The following is a 17,641-nucleotide window of genomic DNA, read 5'->3' as shown; positions in this document are numbered from 1 at the left end:
AAAATCCCTCTCTTCCACTAAAAATTCCTATCTGTGTGTTAATAACGATCGTATTTTTAAATTTCAAAGTATTATAAAATTAGCCAGGCGGACAAGTCTCCTTTTCCCTGAAAATAACCCCCATATGAACCCCCCCCCACGGAAGACTGTAAGTAAGAAGCGACCCGGCTTAATAGTAACCTAAACTCTAAAAAACGGAATTTTTATACTAATAGATATGTCAAAAGAAATGGCTTTTTATGTTGATTACAAATATATAAGATTCATTAAGTTTAGTCTTACCTATTAAATGCTACGAGCCTGAATGAATTTGCCTGATTTTCGAAAAAAAGGGGGAAACACCCCTAAAAATCATGGAATTTTAATGAAAATCATACCATTAGATTCAGCGTATCAGAAAACCCTACTGTAAAGGATTCAAGCTCCTATCTGCAAAAATGTGGAATTTTTTTTTCCAGAAGAAAGATCACGGTTGGGTGTTTTTTTTTTTTTTTTTTTTTTTTAGGGGTGATCGCATCGACCCAATGGTCCTAGAATATCGTGAGAGGTCTCATTCGAAAGGAAATTATAAGTTCTAGTGACCAAAAATATTGGAGGGCAACTAGGCCCTCTCCCCCACACCTTTTCCTCAAAATTGTCCGATCAAAATTTTGAGATAGCCATTTTGTTCATCATAGTTGAAAGGCCCAATAACTATGCCTTTGAATATAACATGACCCCCCCCCACACACACACACACAGCCCCATGGGAAAGGTCTTTAATTTTATAAATTTCCCCATTTTTTACGCATAGTATTTGTTATTGGGAAGTATGTATACATTTTCGTATGGGGGGGGGGCGAATTTTCTGCGGGGGAATTTCCCATGGGGAGGGAAGTTTCCAAGGAGTGAATTTATCAGGAGAAATTATACACTGCGGGTATTTGCCAGAATTCCTAAGCGAAAATTCTTTTATATGTCTTGCTTTCTCTTTTCCGTCTCAATTTTACGCGTGGAGTTATTAAGGGTAATTGTCAGGGGTAAATTTTCACCGGGATTGAATTGTCTAGAGGATATTTCCGTGGGGAGATATCTGAAATTTCAATACTTATTTAAATTCTAGGTCAATAAGGAATTTTTCGCCTCTTTACCTGACGATCGTTCACGCTCGAAGCTTCTTCTATTCTTGTTTGACATTTTAAGCTCAGAAGAAATCAGCGGCGAAGGGGCAAATCGTATTAGAAAGTGTATAAAACATTTGGTTATAGATGCCTCTGTTGTCGTTCCTATGTTTAGTGTGAAGGTAAGCAGTATTTTTTTTTTTTTTTCTTAAGGTGGTATTTTTTTACCCTAGGCTATAACTATTCTAAAATATTTACTGCTAAAAGACAAACAAATGAGGATGCAGTTCTAGTCTAAAGATGGAAATATACGAGTAAGATATTCTACAGGCCACCTGCACCCAGGGAACGGGAGAGAGGGAATTTCATTCCCTTCTGTTCTGAAAAATAATTTGAAAAAAGTATTCTGTTTTTAACCTCCTTCCCCACTTTAGGAAACATCTTCTAACTCGCCCCATCCCAAGAGCTGGAGCTGTGCTCACCTGCAATTGCTTATTAGAATAATATTTTGACCAAAAAGCCGCATCTGGTGTATTAGCATCTTGTTTACAGCGACAACTGCAACCTAGTAAAGAAGGAACCATGGCCCATGTAACTAAAAATTTTAAAACCTTGTTTAAAAAAACAACTCTAGTGAGAAAAAATTGGCATTTTAACTGATGTAGATGGCAGCCGTAGGGAGCACCGCTTGTATTTATTACACCTATATTGGAATAAATGGCAGCAATAGGGAGTGCCTCTTGTACGTTTGGAGGGGGTGGGAGTTCCTCTTGCACTTATGGAGGTCATACTAGTATTTAAAGAGCAAACTACATGATTTTTTCCCATGGGTGGTCGTATCGTGTTTGGTATTTATACTTGTGTGATACCTCTGCAAAAAGTTTCTTACCTAGATTAGCATATATATATTACACACAGGAAAAAGCCTTCGGGGTCTTCTTAGTTGGATATGGTAAAGAATGAACCCCAGTTGCAACTCTCGTCATCATATAGTTTTACTGTAACGTCATTTAAGGTTGTAACCTGTAATTATGACGTCACTCGTCATCTTGAATACAAATGTGTTTTTTTTTTTTGACAAAATATTGATTTTATTTTAAATATTGTATTTTCTTAATTACACGAGCACGTGGAAGAAGCAGTTTTCTTTAACATGAGCCCTTTAACAGCTCTCTATGATGTTTCATTTCCCCGCTAGCAGTGGAGGAAAAAGAGGACACATCAGTGCTACCCATGCACAATAGGGTTTTTTCTTGTTCTTCAAGCTAGGGGAGATTCATGCTAAGTTTTCTGTTTAGGGTTTTCTGTCAAGGTGGTTCCAATTATGTACTTTTTGTTTCGATCCGGTGCTATTTTAGGAGATTTTTGGCTATGTTTTGAAATTCCCTTAAATTTGTTTTCAAAATAACATTTTACTTTTATGACTAATTTAGATAAAGGTTACCGTTCCTGAATCAGCTAGAAATTGCAGGGTTTTTTTTGCACATGACAGTTTTTTTAACGCGTTTTTAATTTTTGCTTACTGTAGCCGAGGTTCCTCCTTTACAAGGCTGCAGCTGCTTCTCTGACATCGAAAAACATGATATTTACAATGCGGTGCAATTTTTGACAAAGAACTGTATTTTCATTATAAGATGACATAAAACCTTGTCTTTTGACAAGGTATATGATGTCATTATTAATTTTATTAAAACTTAAATCTTGATAATCCTTAATAGTTTGCAGCTGACGCTGCAACCACGAAAACAATGTGACGCCATTTGTAATGATCATGGTTGCAACGGCAGCTGCAACCGATCCACGCACCATAGTAACCAAAAACTTAAAACACATTTATGAAAAAAGGGTGTCACTTATAATCATAACGGTGTCATGAGCACAAGCTAAATGTGAGAAAAACCTATGTCTACTTAGGGTTAGGGTACTGAGGTGAAATTGTCCATAAATGTTGAGGGGGCATGTTGAATGAGATCAAAACACAGTGTTTGTACAAAGGTTGTCCAAAGGAAGCATCAGCAATATCTAAGGAACAGCCTAGAGTTGACACTTTCAGGGCATGTTGAGGGGGATGTTGAACACTTAAAAGAGAGTAATTGCGTAATATTATTACTACTGCTACAGCTGAGGCTAATGCTATTAAGGTGAATCTTTCATTTAATGTTTAGGGGGATGTTGAAGTAAATCAAAACACACTATGTTTATGTAATTTGCCAGAATAGCGTATCAGTAATACTTCAGGAACTGCTTATAGCATTAAGTTGAAACTTTCAGGACATCTTGAGGGGGATGTTGAACTAACCAAAGAGCACTATGTGCATGCTACTTCTATTGCTAATCTTTTACTTCTGTAACTCAGGAATAGCTCAGAAATGGAATAAGGTATTAAGTTGAAAATTTCAGGGGAAGTTGAGGCGGATGTAGAACTAAGTAAAAATAAACTATGTGTATCCAGTTTGTCAAGGGTGTCTGTGAAATATCCTTGCAAAAACTAATGCTATTACGTTGGACCTTGAGTGTGTTTTGGGGATGTTAAACTAAATCGAAAGACACTATGTGCGTCCAGTTTTATCCAAAGGGAATTTCTGCAATATCTCAGGAATGGCTAAGAATATTATGTATTACTGGCAGTTATTATTACTTTTATAAAACTAAAATGAACTATGTGTATCCAAAGTTGTAAAGTTTTATAATTCTAGTAAATCCAAAATTAGTAAGAGATTTAAGAATGACTATTAATATAGTAGTGATAGCAGTAATACTGCTCACTTAGTGCCTTTTATCAACCTGCCCTCTACATGCCCTGATAGTTTATATAAATTTAATACTTGAAGCTGCTCTGAAAGATTCTTGATGCACTATTTTGATAACCCGCACGCACATAGTACGTTTTGATTCAGTTCAACATCCCCCCCAACATTTCGTGAATCTTTCCCCTTAATACACTTAGCCTTAGTAGCAGTACATTTTGTTCAGTACATTTGAGACATTACTGTTGCACCCTTTTGAAAAACTTAATGCTCATAGTTCATTTTGATTTAGTTCAACATCCCCTCAAAATTCTCTGAAATGTTCACTAGGGTGGTCCTTAGCAAATTGGAAATAAGTGTTTTTATGGGGCACAGTCTGAAATGATTCCATTCTGATTATAATTAAATAATAAACAAACATTTTAGCATTATTTTCAATTTCAGAGGTCCTTACCCTAGCTATTAGGAATTCATAATCAAACTTTGATGGAAAAAAAAAACGCACAATAATGCTGCTTAATTAAATAATATCAAACATAACTGTTGAGTTGCTATACACAAAACAGAAAATAAGTGATTGGCAATAATGTTCAGCAATAGTAATAGTGTCCAGTCACTTCAATTGTCAAACTACACCGTTCACATATGAGCTTCAGACTGGTCCATCAGTGTCTTTTTGGTTTGATCACTGTAATGCTGTCTGTACTCCTTGACAACTAGCAACAGGAATTGTTTCTGTTCTTCAGATGGTGTGTGCGGTTTGTTATAGTCATCCATCAGTGCAACACCACAATTGGCAATGTCATTGATTACCCTCATGCTGTGCACTATATTTTTAACTGCCTGGTAGTCTTTGTCAACTGACCACAAATCAATGTTCTTAGTTAGGAATGATGAAGGCAGTCTGGTAATGCTGAAGAATCTGTTGGTATTCTGCATGACAAATTTTTCTAACTTCTTCTCTCCCAGTGTCAATGAGTCCACTGTTAGTCTCTTCAGAGGGTGCTCTGCTCCTGATGTTTGCAGAGATGTAACCATATGATGTTTGGTGTCATTTGATATGTTGTTGTCAAAGAAGGCGAGGGCCACCAATTCCTCTGATAAGTACCGTAGGTGTCTTATTTTGTTCATGGTAGTTTTTGATATTGATTCTGATATGTTCTTGTAGCTGTAGATGTCCTTGAGAAGTAGGAGGTCAATGTGAGGGGCTGATGGTGCTGGTGATTCTTGAAATCATGCTTTCATTTAGATGATCACAGTGAATTGACAAATATCAGCAATAGCCTTTTCTTGTTTTTTTGTGAGTTTGAACTGACTTCTGAACATCCAGATCTTTAACGCATAGATGGCCTTTGCCATCCACTTTGCTTGTGCAGCCCAACTGGAGCTCTGAACAAGATTCCCTTAGATGGTGTGCCACCAAGGAATATGATTGTCAAGTCTAAAAGTTCATGGTAATCATCACAGGGTTGATACACTAGTGTCTGTATCTCAGCAAATGCTATGATATCTATGATGTGTAAACATGTTTACACATGTTTACATGTGAAACATCTGTAAACAAGCACTTGTCTGATGAAGCAGTCTGAAAGTCTGCTCTGTTAATAAACTGCCAGGTGTTCTTAAACCAGTTGAAAATTGTTATCTCTGGGCATTTGCTAGGACCAAGGCAATCAAGAACCACTGCTTGTAAGACTATTTCTAAGATATGATGTTGACAAGAAAACTAAAGCATGTCCTTGTCAAGTTTTTGTTCCAGAGGGATATAAGTGCCATTTATTGCACCAGAATTGGCAGATGTGGTGTCAAAACACATGCACTTTACATCATATGTAATGTTCCAAGCCACAGCTGCCGCAGAAGCTTGGCCAGTTCCCAAGACTAGCTTTGGAACACCAATAAGCTGATCTACACCTGCTCCAGAGACCAACATTGGAAGGTAATTGACAATATGTCTGCTGCAGATATCCTCTAGGAGTTCCATCCCAGTGAATAGTTAGAGGAACTGTTTTTTAAACTCCTGTTGTAGATTTTTGGCTATTATCTGGTGTTGCCTCATCCTACCTCTGCAAATTGAAGAGCAATTGACATTGTATTCAGCAGGATCATGACCAAGGTGTTGCAGAGTCGGAACAAATAGTAATGCAGCACTTCTGTCACTAACTTTAGCCACATCCAGACAGGCTGAGATTTTGTCATCCAATGTGCTTACTTATCCTCTTTTTTGATGTTTTGCTGAAGTTGATGGTTTTATATCTTCTGTTTTGGGGTCTTTAATTTCTTGACCTTTTTTGATGTCAGATGATAATTCCAGTGGCACTCTCTTTTCTCTTGTTTTTCTTTCTTGTCTCTCCTTCTCAATTCTTATGTCATGGTACTCTTTCCTTTTCTGAGATGATGCTCTTTTTCTTTCTAAAACCTTGTCAACACTGCCCATCTTTCCACTGCGTCCTGACTCCCGCTGTGGTAACAGAAACTCATGGTCTTCTTGAATACGTATCATCTCCATTGTGTTAGCGTGGGCAATGTCAAACAAAACGTCCAGGCCTGCTTTCCACTCTTCTTCCTTCTTTTTCAGTGTCTCTGAACGCTTAGGTTTGTTATCTTTATTTCTCTTTACGTTGTCTTACTCCTTAAAGAGACACTGAACTCTGTTTACCACATGTTTCTTGAGTCTTGTTGGAATTTGTGCCTTTGCCCAAACTGCAAGAACGTTGTTGGCTGTGGAATGTGCCACTTCACTGACTGTCTTGTCCGTCATTTGCTTGTAGTGATAGAATGGCGCCATGTTCTCCTTCTTTGACAGTAGTTATGTTGAAATAAGAGTGTCTGACAATTGCCTGATGAGCCATATGTCTGTTTCATTTGTTTTAGTCGGGTTTAATATTGCATCAGTACTGTCACTTGTACAAACCATGCAGTCCATGCTGTCATTCATTGCTGTGTCAATGTGTCTGCAACAAAGTATCAGATTAATAAGACTACCTGTATCAGTGTGGAGCATATTTTATATATTGTAGTTCATAAAACTAATAAAAACTTGAAATTTGTATTTTCAGTCACATTGCATACAACAAAAATGGCGTCTTGGGTTGAAATTCATTGTGGAAAGCCTACAGATAAATAAGTAAATAAGTCTAGCAGTTCAGAAAGCTACCATGTTGTACTATAGTGTAGTGTTGACTGTTGAAGAGGTGAACAACAGGACAGGAACTGTGCAAGACATGCAGCATTGAGCAATGAGCATGCAGTAACCAAAAATTTTAACCTCTGGTAGGGACCTCTTAATGTCAATATATTATGTTCTTTTTTGGGATTCTTTGGCATTTCAATAATAAAAACAAGATTAGGGTGTGCCTGCTGAAGAAATCCTACTTTGAATAATAAGGACCACCCTAATGTTCACCTTAATAGCCTTAGCTTTAGTAGTAGTAGTAGTAACAGTTTTAATAATTGTAGCAGTAGTATTTGTAGAAGTAGAAGTAGTAGTAGTAGCAGTAGAAGTAGTAGTAGTAGCACGCACATAGTGGCGTTTGGTTAGTTCAATATCCCCCTAAACATTCCCTGAAAGTTTCACTTTAATATCCTTAGCCTCTGTAGTAGTAGTAGTAGCATTATTAGCAATTGTAGTAGTAGTATGCACATAGCGCCTTTTATTTTTGTCAGCACTCTCCTCAACGTACCCTGAAAGTTTCAACTTAATACCCTTTTTAGTGAACATTGTTGGTACGTCCTTTTGAGAACCTGCATGCAGATAGTGTGATCGATTTAGTTCAACATCTCCACAACATTCCGTGAAGTTTTCACCTTAATACTCTTAGCTTTATTAGTAGTGGTAGTAGTAGCAGCAGTAATAGTAATAGTAGTAGTAGAAGAAGTAGTAGTAGCATGCACATTGTACATTTTTGTTAGTTCAACTTCCCCCACAACATACCCTGTAAATTTCAGCTTAACACACTAAGCCGTTCCTAAGATATTGTGATACGCCTTTTTGAAAACTTGAGTGCACATGGTGTGTTTTGGTATAGTTCAACTTCCCCCTCAATATACTCTGAAACTTTCACCTTACCCCCCTTAATCTTAGTGGTAGCATTAGTCGTAGTAGTAGTAGTAGAAGTAGCAGTATGCATATGTTGTCTTTTGGTCAGTTGAGCATCCCCCTCTCCTCATGCCCTCAAAGTTTCAATTTAATGTTCTGAGCCGTTCCTAAAATATTGCAGATACACCCCATTGAGAACTTGTACGCACATAACGTGTTTTGATTTAGTTCAACTTCCCCCTCAGTATTACATGAAATGTTTTCCTTAATACCCTTGGCTTTAGTAATAGTCGCAGTGGAACTAGCAGTTGTTATAGTATTTATAGTTTGGTCAACTGCCTATTGGCACATAGTGCCTTTTGGTCAAAAGATCATCCTCCCTATCCCTTTAATCTCCAGCTAAATACCCTAAGCCGTTCCTGAGATACGACCTTTTGACAACCTGACAGCAGGCGTTTTGATCTAGTTAGACTCCACTCAACAATTCCTGAAAGCTTCAACTTAATACCCTTAGCCTTGTTAGATACCAAGAGTCAAACATGCCCCCTTTCCTAATAACAAATACTATATGTAAATAATGGGCGAATCGCATAACTTACAATCCTTGGCACAAGGGTTGTTGGGTTGTCGTCTCCACATAGCCAAAATGGCTATCTCAAAAGTTTTATCTTATGTGTTTGGGGAATAAGGTGCGTAGTTTGGATTTGTCCTTAAGTTACTTTCGACTCTTAAAAAGGGCACTAAAACTTATAATTTCCGATCGAATAAGTCCCCTTGGAAGTTTCTACCACAACTCCTTCCATGCGAAGTGACTTGTTGAAAAAATAAATAACACATAGAGCCCTCTTCGCTTTTTACTTAGACAGTGCTACGGCGCTGCCTATGATAATAAGGAATTGTTACCGATATATAAAAAGTAGAGGAGTTTTGTAAATCCATGGTCAAATCAGACGGAAGCTTGGTTTTTATGACAGGTGCATGTTGTTGTTGTTTTCGTCTATCACTATACATCGGGTTTATACTAGCATTCTAAATGTAAACTAATTTCAAAAATAGTGTTTTAATTCAGAGAATTTTGCTATTACTTATACTTTTTGTCTTAGCATATTTTATTTTAGAGTCCCGAAGCAAATATTAACGTAAGGTCAACAGCTGTAGTTTCAAGGAAAGGCAACGTTCCCAGACTAGATGCAGATGTAAATTTTAAGCGAATAATGGTTGCACTTGAAACTTTTCAAAACAAAAGAAGAATCCACCAGACTCACTTGCTTGTTGAGCCTTTGATGCAGCTGCTAAGACGGTAATCAGTATTATTTTTTCTTCTTTTTCCTCCTCAACATTATTGATTGAGCACTTGTGTCTTAGGGCATAGAGAAAAACTAAGAATTGGAAATGGAAAAAATTCAACTTAACAAATTGTAATGTTATTCAGTTTTGCAGTGGAAAGGAAAGAGGAAGCACTAGGCTCCAGCCTTCGAGTTGGTGGAGCACAATCAGAGGGCTCATTAAAAAAGAAATCTCATTAAAAGAAATGTTTATCTATCTTGTTAACTACGAGAAGTGTTCAAGCCTCTTCACTTTTGCTTTGTTATTATTATTGAATGGATTTCCCAATTTTGTATGGAACTACTAATGTTAAAGTGTATTGACCAGGGTTGTCAGTTGTATGAGGAAAATTACGAGGAATCATCAAAAATTATTTAAGGGAAAATCAGCTGATCCAGAATTTGCTTGAGTTGTTGGCACAATTTTGGCAGGTTATATAGATATGTGATTCTTGAATTGCGCATTAGCATAATTATCATGTTCTTCTTTAGTTTCAAGTCGTGAAGTGGCAAATCAGCAATTTTAATTGAATTAAGAAATTCTTGCGTGAATTCAATTCTTCCTTCCTTTTTATCCTTTACTGAATCATAACTTTTATAGTATTGGTATTCTCCTCGGAGGGCGATCTACAATCTCAGAGTTAATCTTACTTACTCTTTTTTTAGCGGCGCTAAAATAACCCGTTCGTTTTATTCCATTCTAATTTGGTTACTATGCGAATGTTTCCTATTCTATTGATCATACTTTTTGCCGCATGTCGTATAACCGTAGATTTTGTTGTGCATCATTTGTGTTTGCGATTCGTGGACATGTTCGTTGTTGCAAGTCTTCTTAGTGCAAATTAAGTTCCGCTTCTTTTTCGTTTGGGATTTTATTCTCTCTGTCGCTTGTCTTCTAACCGCAGATTTAGTTGTGCATCATTTTATATGTGATTGCAGCTACCGCTGCAACCACGATCCTAGAGTTTTGATTTTTGTATAACATTATTTAGGTTGAATCATTCTATAATCAAACCAAAGTACCTTAAAGTAATCCTTATCTCTCGTTACATTGATATTTCTTTAAAAATGGACAAGCTTGCAGATTGGTTTTGTAATTGTTGATTTTAACCTTGATTGATGAGAATTAAACATATGAATGTGACCTAATTTGAAGTGTTTGAGATTTTGACCTGTCTTTAAACTAAACTAGCCAAGGAGAAAGAAAAAGAAACCATTGATGGTGATTTCCATACAAAAAAAGTGATTTTCCTTGCTGTTCAAGCCATTTGTATTTGTGATTTGTTGTGATGCTCGTTGTCACATCTCTTCCAACCGAATATATCTTTGTGCTTCATTTTTGTTCATTAGTAGTTTAGACAATTTTTCGATGTTTTCTGCTTTAGCTGCTTGGATTAATTCATAATCTTGTATGATTTTGCAAGACGCTATATATACCAATAATTTTCTTCCCAGCTATTCTCCATGAAGTTTTGTTTGCTTCAATTACGTTGTTACTTAATTCAGTAACAGCAATGCATTTTCTATTGCATCTACCCCCTAAAATATCTAAATTGTGTATTAGCATAGATTATAACCTACGGTTATGACGTTATTCATCATCTTGTATAGGAAAATGCGGTTTTTCGTAAAAAAAATGGATTTTATTTCAAATAATGTTTTTAGATAATTAAAAAAGGCATTAGATTTTGCTTTAAAATGAACCATTTAACAGCTCTATGATGTTCAAGCGCCCGAATACCATGCTTCCGACGGAGAATATCGTGGTTTCAGTAACTGTCCTTCTTTTTCAAGTCAATTGAATTATATTGTTGTTCAAGCCAAGAGACTGCAAGCTTTCTTTTTAGGGTTTTTGACCAAGGCGGTTCCAGTGGTATACTTCGTGTTTTGATCTGACACCATTTGTAGGGGTTTCAGGCTATTCTTTTTTCTTTCTTTTTTTTACTATGGGACGTGTTCGTCATTTACTAGGTTGCAGCTACCGCTGCAACCAAGATTCGTTGTAAGACTCCTAAAATAATGCGTTCCTTCATTCTGTTGTAATTTTGATCACTTTGCGAAAGCTCCCTGTTCGATTGACCATGCTCGTCACCTGCCTTCTAACCACAGATTTTGTTATACATCGTTTTCGTTTGCGATTCGCCGTGATTCTCTAAAGTAGAAGTTTCATTAAAGTAGCAAAATATTAAAGTAATGTTTTTCAACATTAAAGTTTCCAAAGTTCAACATCCCCCTCTAAATTCCCAGAAAGTAAGTCACAAATAGATGTAATAGCAGTTGCAAGCAGTCGCAGGTGGAAGTAGTCACAGTTGCAGTCACAACTAGTCTCATTTGCAGCCACAATAGTAGCAGTAGTAGTAGTGACCCTGAAAGTTTCAAGTTGATACCCTTACTTGTTTCTAAGATATTGCAGATAGGCCACTTTGGCCTATCACACTTGGATACATCTATTACTATTACATATACAAACTATAATAAAGTGGATACATATGGTTTCTTTTGATTTAGCTGAACATTCCCCAAAATTTTTCCTGAATACCCTTAGCCTTTTTGGGTCAAATATTTCAGAAAGTTTCAAGTTAATACCCTTACCTGTTTCTAAGATAATACAGATAGGCCACTTTGGCCTATCACACTTGGATACATCTACTACTATTACATATACAAACTATTATAAAGCGGATACATATGGTTTCTTTTGATTTAGCTGAACATTCCCCAAAATTTTTCCTGAGTACCCTTAGCTATCCAGGGTCAAATATTCCCCCGCTTTCCTTATGATACATCAAGCACGTAAAAAAAAATGGACAAATTGCATAGTTTACATTCCTTGCCCCGGGGGCTGCGGGGGCATGGCATCCTCAGAGGCTTAGTTATTAGACTTTGTGACTATTTCGAATAAAATGCTTTTTGAGATCTCTACCAGTTTTAAGGAGAAAATTTAAAAGGACACGAGGGGAGGGAGGTGACTGTCCTTCGCTCCTTTTTCAACATGCCTTTAAAGTTTCAAATTAACGCCCTTAGTCGTTCCTTAAATATTGCTGTTGTGTGCTTTCGAAAACCCTCCTGCATATAATGTGCTTCGATTTTGTTCGACATCCCGCTCGAAATTTTCTAAAAGTTTTTACCTTAATATTCTTAGCCTTTTTGGAGACTCAAGACCAAACATGCCACCTTTCCCCAATAGCCTACCTTTTATATAAACAATGAGCCACTTATATAACGTACAACACTTGTCACAGGGGATGAGGGTATTAAGTCATCTCTTAATGGAGATACAGTTATTTGACTATTGACTATTTTGAAGCAAGATGGCTATTCCAAAATTTTGGTCAGATATCTTTGGAGGGAGGGTAGCTAAAAAGGGAATGGGGTAGGGACTGGTTTCCCTCCGGCCACGTTTTAACATCTTCCTCAACATGCCTAAAAGTTCAAACTTAATACCCTCAGCTTTTTTTTGCAATATTGCAGATATTTGTTTTGGATAAACAGGATGCAAATAGTGTGTTGATATTTGGTTTAGCATGCCCCTCAACACGCCCACCATTTCCCCAAACACATCAAAATTTTTAGATAGCCATTTTGTTCTACGTAGTTGATTTCCAAATAGAAATTATGTTTTTGAGGAGAACACTCCCCCACAGCCCTCAGGGCAAGGATTGTAAGTTATGCCCTGGGGCATATAAGCTTTTATAGAAGGCATTGTCGTAGAAACTTCGAAAACGGCTCATTCGATTGGAAATTCAAAGGGCTAGTGCCCCTTTTTAATAGTCGAAAGTGATTGGAGGGCAACTAACCCCCCTCTCACGCCCACCTTTTCCCCAAACACATCCAATCAAAATTTTGAGATACTCATTTTATTCAACGTGGTTGAAAATTCAGAAAATTAGGTCTTTGAGGATGACAATTCCCCCACAGCCCTCAGGGCGAAGGTTGTAGCCTAAGTTATGCCCTGGGGGCAACACATAGAAAGTGTTGTCGTAGAAACTTAAAAAAGGGCTCGTTCGAATTGAAGCTATAATGTCTATGCCCTTTTTAATAACCAAAAGTGTTAAAAAAACAGCTAACATATTTACTACGCCAACTATGATTCCAAAAACATACACTCAGAGTTTTGATATTTTCATTTTGTTCAAGGTTGTTGAAAGTTTAGGACAGGATACCCTTGATCAGGACACTCCCCCCCCCCCAAGGTCTTGAGGGCAAGGGTTATAAGTTATGCCCTGGGGGTATATATGGTTCTGTGTATAAACTCCAGAGAGGGCTCATTTGATTGGAAATGGAAAGTTCTAGTTCACTTCTTAAGCGTCAAAATATATTTGAGGGTAATTAGCCCCCCGCCCACACCCCTTTTTCCCGAATGCATCCGATAAAATTTTGAGATAGCTATTTTGTTAAATATAGTTCTTAGATCATATAACAAAAACTCCAGTGTCGACACAACCCCCAGGCGTTGTAAGCTATGCCCTGGGGGCATATATGGTTCTTATGGAAGAGATGCTGGTATAAACTTCAAAGAGGGCTCATTTGATTGGAAATTGAAAGTTCTAGTTCACTTTTTAAGAGTCAAAAGAGATTGGAGGGCACCTAGCCCCCTCCTCCACGCCCTTTTTTTCTCAAGCCATCTGATAAGAACTTTGAGATAGCAATTTTTTTTAAATAGTTCAAAGACCATATAACAAAAACTCCAGGGTCGACAGAGCCCCCCAGGGCCCGAGGGCAGGCGTTGTAATTTATGCCCTGGGGGAATATATGATTCTTATGGAAGGGATGAACGTAAAACTTCAAAGGGGGCTAATTCGATTGGAAATCGAGAGTTCTAGTTTCCTTTTTAAGGGCAAAAAGTGATTGGAAGGCAACGAACACCTCTTCCACGGCAACGATTTCCCCAAACATATCCAATAAAGGTTTTTAGATAGCCATTTCGTTCTACGTTGTTGATTTCCAGATAGAAATTATGATTTTGAGGAGAACACTTCCCCACAAACCCTCAGGGAGCGGGTTGTAAGCTATGCCCTTGGGGCATATAAGCTTTTATAGAAAGCTTTATCGTAGAAACTTAGAAAACGGCTCATTCGATTGGAAATTCAAATGACTAGTGCCATTTTTAATAGTCGAATGTGATTGGAGGGCAACTAACCCCCCTCTCACGCCCACCTTTTCCCCAAACATATCCAATCAAAATTTTGAGATAGCCGTTTTGTTCAACGTGGTTGAAAATTCATGAAATTAGGTCTTTGAGGTTGACAGCTCCCCCACAGCCCTCAGGGCGAGGGTTGTAAGTTATGCCCTGGGGGCATATAAGATAGCCATTTTGTTCAACGTGGTTGAAAATTCTGGAAATTAGGTCTTTGAGGATGACAACCCCGCACAGCCCTCAGGGCAAGGGTTATAAGTTATGCCCTGGGGGCATATATGGTTTTTATAGAAAGTGTTGTCGTAGAATCTTCAAAAAGGGGTTCTTCGATTGGAAATTTAAATAGCTAGTGCCCTTTTTAATAGTCGAGAGTGATTGGAAGGCAACTAACACCCCTTCCACGCCCACCATTTCCCCAAACACATCCAATCAAAATTTTGAGATAACCATTTTGTTCAACGTAGTTGAAAATTCGGAATATTATATCTTTGAGCCTGACACCCCCCCCCCCCAAGGTCATCAGGGAAAGCGTTATTAGTTATGTCCTGGGGGTATATATGGTTCTTATTGAAGAAATGCTCGTATTAACTCCAGAGAGGACTCGTTTGATTGGAAATGGAAAGTTCTAGTTCACTTCTTAAGCGTCAAAAGATATTGGAGGGTAATTAGCCCCCCCCCCCCCACGCCATTTTTTCCCGAATGCATCCGATAAAATTTTGAGATAGCTATTTTGTTAAAAATAGTTCAAAGATCATAGAACAAAAACTCCAGTGTCGACACAACCCCCAGGCGTTGTAAGCTATGTCCTGGGGGCACATATGGTTGTTATGGAAGGGATGCTCGTATAAACTTTAAAGAGGGCTCATTTGATTGGAAATTGAAGGTTCTAGTTCACTTTTTAAGAGTCAAAATAGATTGGAGGGCACCTAGCCCACCCTCCACGCCCATTTTTTCTCAAGCCCGTCTGATAAGAACTTTGAAATAGCATTTTTTTTTTAATAGTTCAAAGACCATATAAAAAAAAAATCCGAGGTCGACACAGCTCCCCAGGGCCCGAAGGCAGGCGTTGTAAGTTATGCCCTGGGGGAATATATGGTTCTTATCAAAGAGATGATCGTAAAAACTTCAGAGAGGGCTAATTTGATTGGAAATTGAAGGTTCTAGTTCAGTTTTCGAGAGTCAAAAGAGATTGGAGGGCAACTAGCCTCCCCCGAACGCTTTTTTTCTCGAATGCATCTGATAAAAATTTTGAGATAGCCATTAAGTTAAAATTGTTCAAAAGTCAGATAACAAAAACTCAAGTGTCGACACAACCCCCCAGAGCCTGGGGGCAGGCATTGTAAGTTATGCCGTGGGGTATATATGGTTCTTATGAAAGGGATACTCGTATAAACTGAAGAGAGGGCTCATTTGATTGGAAATTGAAAGTTCGAGCTAACTTTTTACTATTCAAAAGAGATCCGAGGGCAACTAGCCCCCCTCCCCCTCCCTCGCCGCGCCTTCTTTTTTCAAACGCATCTGATGAATTTTTTAGATAGACGTTAAAAACAAATAGTTCAAAGGTCGGATAAGAAAAACTCCGATGTCAATACAAACCCCCAGGGCCCAGGAGAAGGCGTTCTAAGTTATGCCCTAAGGGCATGAGTATTCTTATGAAAGGGATGCTCGTAGAAACTTCGTAGAGGGCTCATTTGATTGTAAATCGAAAATTCTATTTCACTTTTTAATAGTCAAGAGATTTAAGGTCAACTAGCCCCCCCCCCCATGTCCTTTTTTTCCCAAATCTATCCGCTGCAAATTTTGAGACAGCCAGTTTTTTTAAAAATTGTTCAAAAATTAGATAAAAAAACTCGAGTGTCAAGACAACCCCCCAGGGCCAAAGGGTAGGCCTTGTAAGTGTTGTCCTGGGGGCGTGTATGGTTTTTATGAAAGGGATGGTCGTATAAACTTCAGAGAGGGCTCATTTGATTTGAAATTGAAAGTTCGAATTCACTTTTTAATAGTCGAAAGATATCCGAGGGCAACTAGCCCCCCCCCCCCCCGCCTTCTTTTTCCAAACCCATCTGATGAAAATTTTTAGATAGACATTAAAAAACCAAAAAATAGTTCAAAGGTCGGATAAGACATACTCCGGTGTCAATACAACCCCAGGGCCCTGGAGAAGGCGTTCTAAGTTATGCCCTAAGGGCATGTATGGTTCTTATGAAAGGGATGGTCGTATAAACTTCATAGAGGGATCATATGATTGGAAATTGAAAATTCTAGTTCACTGTTTAAGAGTCTAGAGATTTAAGGGCTACTAGCCCCCGTCCCCATGCCCTTTTTCCCCAAACCCATCCGCTACAAATTTTGAGATAGCAAGTGTTTTAAAAATTGTTCAAAATTAGATAACAAAAACTCGGGTGTCAACACAACCAGGGCCAAGGGGGTAGGCATTGTAAGTATTGTCCTGGGGGCGTGTATGGTTCCTATGAAAGGGATGTTCGTATAAACTTCAGAGAGGGCTCATTTGTTTGGAAATTGAAAGTTCTAGTTCACTTATTAAGAGTCAAAAGATATCCGAGGGCAACTAGCCCCCCCCCCCACACACCCTTTCTTTCCCAAGCCTATCCGATAAAATTTTAAAATAGCCATTTCATTCAAAATAATTCAAATGTTAGATAAGAAAAACTCCTGTGTTGACACAACCCCCCAGGGCCCGGAGGCAGGCGTTGTAAATAATGCTCTGGAGGCATACATCGCTTTTATGGAAGGGGTGCTCGTATAAACTTTGGAGAGGGTTGATTTGATTGGAAATTAAAAGTTCTCGTTCACTTTTTAAAAGTTCTCGTTCACTTTTTAAAAGTCAAAAAAGATTGGAGGGCGACTAGCCCCTCCACGCCCTAAATGCATCAGATAAAGTTTTGAGGTAGACATTTTATTAAAAATAGTTAAAATTTGGGGCGTGTATGGTTCTTATGAAAGGGATGCTCGTATAAACTTCAGAGAGGATTCATTTGATTGGAAATTGAAAGTTCTAGTTCACTTTTTAAGAGTCAAAAGATATCCGAGGGCATCTAGCCCCCCCCCCCCCCCCCTCGCACACACCCTTTTTCCCCAAGCCTATCCAATAAAATGTTTAAAATAGCAATTTCATTAAAAATAATTCGAAGGTCAGATAACAAAAGCTCCGGTGTCATCAGAGCCCCCCAGGGCCTGAGGGGAGGCGTTGTAAGTTATGCCCTGGGGGTATATATGGTTGTTATTGTAGGGATGCTCGTATAAACTTCATAGAAGGCTCATTTGATTGGAAA

At 38.2% G+C, this 17,641-nt stretch overlaps 1 protein-coding gene across 1 annotated transcript in view; it reads left to right on the top strand.

Annotated features, from left to right (window-relative positions):
* The window catches only part of l(2)k09022 (HEAT repeat containing 1 homolog l(2)k09022), a 175,236-nt gene that overhangs the window by 118,058 nt on the left and 39,537 nt on the right, over positions 1–17,641 (top strand). Inside the window, exons 16-17 of the mRNA XM_089096772.1 lie at positions 1,103–1,282; positions 9,005–9,186. Of these exons, the coding sequence (XP_088952898.1) occupies positions 1,103–1,282; positions 9,005–9,186 (362 nt within the window). The remainder of the gene's footprint in view (positions 1–1,102; positions 1,283–9,004; positions 9,187–17,641) is intronic.

The sequence above is a fragment of the Artemia sp. Qi Xiang Cuo genome, chromosome 11 (genome assembly GCF_049724085.1).
Source record: "Artemia sp. Qi Xiang Cuo chromosome 11, ASM4972408v1, whole genome shotgun sequence".
NCBI lineage: Eukaryota > Metazoa > Arthropoda > Branchiopoda > Anostraca > Artemiidae > Artemia > Artemia sp. Qi Xiang Cuo.
The sequence above is the reverse complement of the archived record's forward strand: the minus strand, read 5'-3'. Positions and strand labels throughout refer to the sequence as shown.